Source organism: Bufo gargarizans, chromosome 8 (assembly GCF_014858855.1).
Source record: "Bufo gargarizans isolate SCDJY-AF-19 chromosome 8, ASM1485885v1, whole genome shotgun sequence".
Taxonomy (NCBI): domain Eukaryota; kingdom Metazoa; phylum Chordata; class Amphibia; order Anura; family Bufonidae; genus Bufo; species Bufo gargarizans.
The window spans coordinates 130,029,990-130,033,204 of record NC_058087.1 but is presented as its reverse complement, the minus strand read 5'-3'; the positions used below and the strand labels follow the sequence as shown (position 1 = coordinate 130,033,204).

At 38.8% G+C, this 3,215-nt stretch overlaps 1 protein-coding gene across 1 annotated transcript; it reads left to right on the top strand.

The window, feature by feature from the left end:
• Positions 1–1,746: 1,746 nt before the first annotated feature.
• On the top strand, positions 1,747–2,788 carry LOC122945444 (hemoglobin subunit alpha-5-like). Its single transcript, XM_044304513.1, has 3 exons — positions 1,747–1,841; positions 2,021–2,225; positions 2,660–2,788. Exons 1-3 carry the CDS (start codon positions 1,747–1,749, stop codon positions 2,786–2,788), a joined length of 429 nt encoding a protein of 142 aa, XP_044160448.1.
• The last annotated feature ends 427 nt before the right edge of the window (positions 2,789–3,215 follow it).

Here is a 3,215-nt window from a genome sequence, read left to right as displayed (position 1 = left end):
ATGGGAACGACTCCATATACTAGAATGTACTGTCGGATTTGAGAATTACGTTGAAATTGCAATTCGATTTTTTCAAGTTATAAAATTCGAATTTCGATTTTAACTTAGCACTGCTATATGCCATATTAGTTAGCCTAATATGGCATATAGCAGTGCTAAGTTAAAATCGAAATTCGAATTTTATAACTTGAAAAAATCGAATTGCGATTTCAACGTAATTCTCAAATCCGACAGTACATTCTAGTATATGGAGATGTTCCCATGGTGATGGGGACGCTCCATGAGCATGGAAGTCGGCAGAAGCGGCAACGGGCACTGACTGGAGCAGCCAGGAAGCCAGGAATCCAAAGCACAGGTAAGAACAACTTTAGGGAAGTGGGAAAGAAAAAAATATAACAATGAAAAAAAAAAAAAAAAAAAAAAAAAAAAAAAAAACGAATATTCGAAATATCGAATTTATATCACTATATTCGAAATATTCGCGAATTAGCGAAGTGCCGATATTCGCGAAAAAAATTCGATATTCGAATATTCGCGCTCAACACTATACATGATTAAAAGAATTGGTACAGGAGATAAAACCGACAACATCACTGGAGGAAACATACAGTGGACGCAAGTCCCATTGATCCTAAGCTGCCTTGGGCCCCCCAGCCAGGAGAAACTGGGCCCGGGGCAGCTGCCCCTTTTGCCCCTTGTTGAAGACGGTTCTGCACAGGATATGCCACAAATGTCTGATAGGCGTGTGCCTCACCTGTGGGATCTGCACAAATCTTGAGAACAAGACCCTCTCATGTGCTGCTGTGAATGGAGAGGTGACCACGTAGGTTTGGCTCTCTCCATTCACTGCTATGCTACTTTTCACAGAAGTGACTGAAGAGAGCCATGCATGAGCGGTGTCTTGTGGTGCACAATGGAGCTCCATTCTCAAGCTAGGAGCTTGATCACTCCTTAATCCACTTCTATCAGATATTTCTCACATATCCTATCAATATGCCATAAATGTCCAGGTGGAACACTTTTAAATAAAATCTGTGACAAAACTGTGATTACACTGATTTCTATTGTCTAAAAACCACATTTTGTGAGCGATAAGAAAAAAAATATTGTGACAAACAAGCAATAGTAAGAGACATTCATATAGGGCAGTACTTTTCCAAATGACCTATTGATATAGATTAGGGGTCAGCATCATACGGAATGCTAGTTGTTGTGAAACTAGAGCCCCCACCATGTACACTTGCAGCACTGTTTCCTGAATGCTTATAGAAGTTAGAAGAGCATGCTTTGAGTTGTAGTTTTCACAGATGCTCTAGTTCCAGGGGTTATGGACCCCTGCTGTAGACATGCAAGGTAGGATAATTGAAAATTTTAAGTGGCTAAATTAGAAATCATAGGTAACTAAAATATAAATTTAGTACTGTTAAATGTAATTTAATATCATAGTTTCAAAATAAGCAAACATATAGTATACTGCTATCAGACTACGTCACCCTATGCTACGTGCTGTATTGTGCATACTGTGGTTACTGTATGGAGAGATAAGAGAGATACCACCAGTATGGATCCCTGACGTATTCTATTTTTTTTTTTTTCCTTTTCGAGATAAGAGTAAGGGTGTAAAACACAGGTAGCCAATGGTAGTGTGTTTCCTTATTGTTGTCCAAGTCTAAGTCCCTTTAAAAATGCATGACAAAAGTTTGCATCAGGGACTGTCCACTTCATCTGCACTGACCTGAACCAACCATGACTTTCTCTGAAGCTGAGAAGGCAGCCATCACCTCCATCTGGGCCAAGGTTGCTGGCCATGCTGATGACATTGGAGCAGAGGCTCTGGAAAGGTAACACCAACCTCATACATATAACTAACATAACACAGTATAGCACCTCCACATTAACTTAAAAAACACTTTACAAATTTTTACTGTGATCAAACTGCATCCACCTCATTTGTTATTATATTGACCACCATATTTCCTTGTGGTCTTAAATACTGATAATACATTTGCTTTTCCTGTAGGCTCTTCCTGAGTTTCCCTCAGACCAAAACCTATTTCAGCCACTTCGACCTGAGCTCTAACTCCAAGGATCTCCATAGCCATGGAGGAAAAGTTCTGAAGGCCATTGGTAATGCTGCCCAGCACCTGGATGACCTTGACCATGCTCTGTCTACCCTCAGTGATCTGCATGCCCAGAAGCTCAGGGTTGACCCTGGCAACTTCAGGGTAAGTGATTCATTCAAGATACAATGGGAAATATTTATCAGAACTATGGAAACGTGGTGACGTTGTCCAAAGCAACCAATTAGGTTTCTGCTGTCTTTTTGCAGATCTAAAATCTACTTGGTTGCTATGAACAACTACACTAGTTTCCCTCATAACAGTCCTGATCAATTCCCTCCACTGAGTTTGAAAAGGAAAACAATATATAATTGATTCCACAAATTAATAAAATTAATGAAAGATGTGAGGTTTGAGGTGAACATTATTAGTGCTAAACATTTATAAAAGCTTTTTGTGTGAATGACTGAAGAATGTAATTGCATTAGTTATTTAAAGTTGTTATAATGGTTCTCCAGTTTACTATTATGTTGCAGGTAATGTAATTCATGTGTATTTGATGTTATATTGTTCCTAATGACAATTTGTTTCTCTTGTAGCTGCTGTCCCATGCCATCCAGGTGACTTTGGCTGCCCACTTGCCTGGTGAATTCAATGCCGTTGCTCAGGCTGCTTGGGACAAATTCCTGTCTGCTGTGTCCTCTGTCCTGGTGTCCAAGTACAGATAAACTAGGCCTCAGTGTAATAACTGATTGTTAACATGTCTTAACCAGTTTAATAAAATTGATTAAATCATTCATGGCTGTCTCTGTGTTGTCTGTGGTCACTATGGGGGTCACTTATTAAACAGGATTACTCCAAAATTAGGCGTATTTCTGGTGCAGATTGTGCCACAATCTGCAACTTTTCTCCGCTCATTATAGATAAAAAGACTGGGCACACCTAAGATATGAGGACAAATGCTTTAATTAGTAAATATTTTGATAAAACAAAATTGAATAAAATGCAATAGAATAAAGTTGAATTACAATCGGGTAGATCAATTTAAGACATTCAATACCAATACTCTAAATTATAAAAATAACAGCAATATGCAAAGTGCATTAGTAACAGTGGAGGTGGTAGCGGTTAAGGATAGTCTGTAGCTTCTGCAAT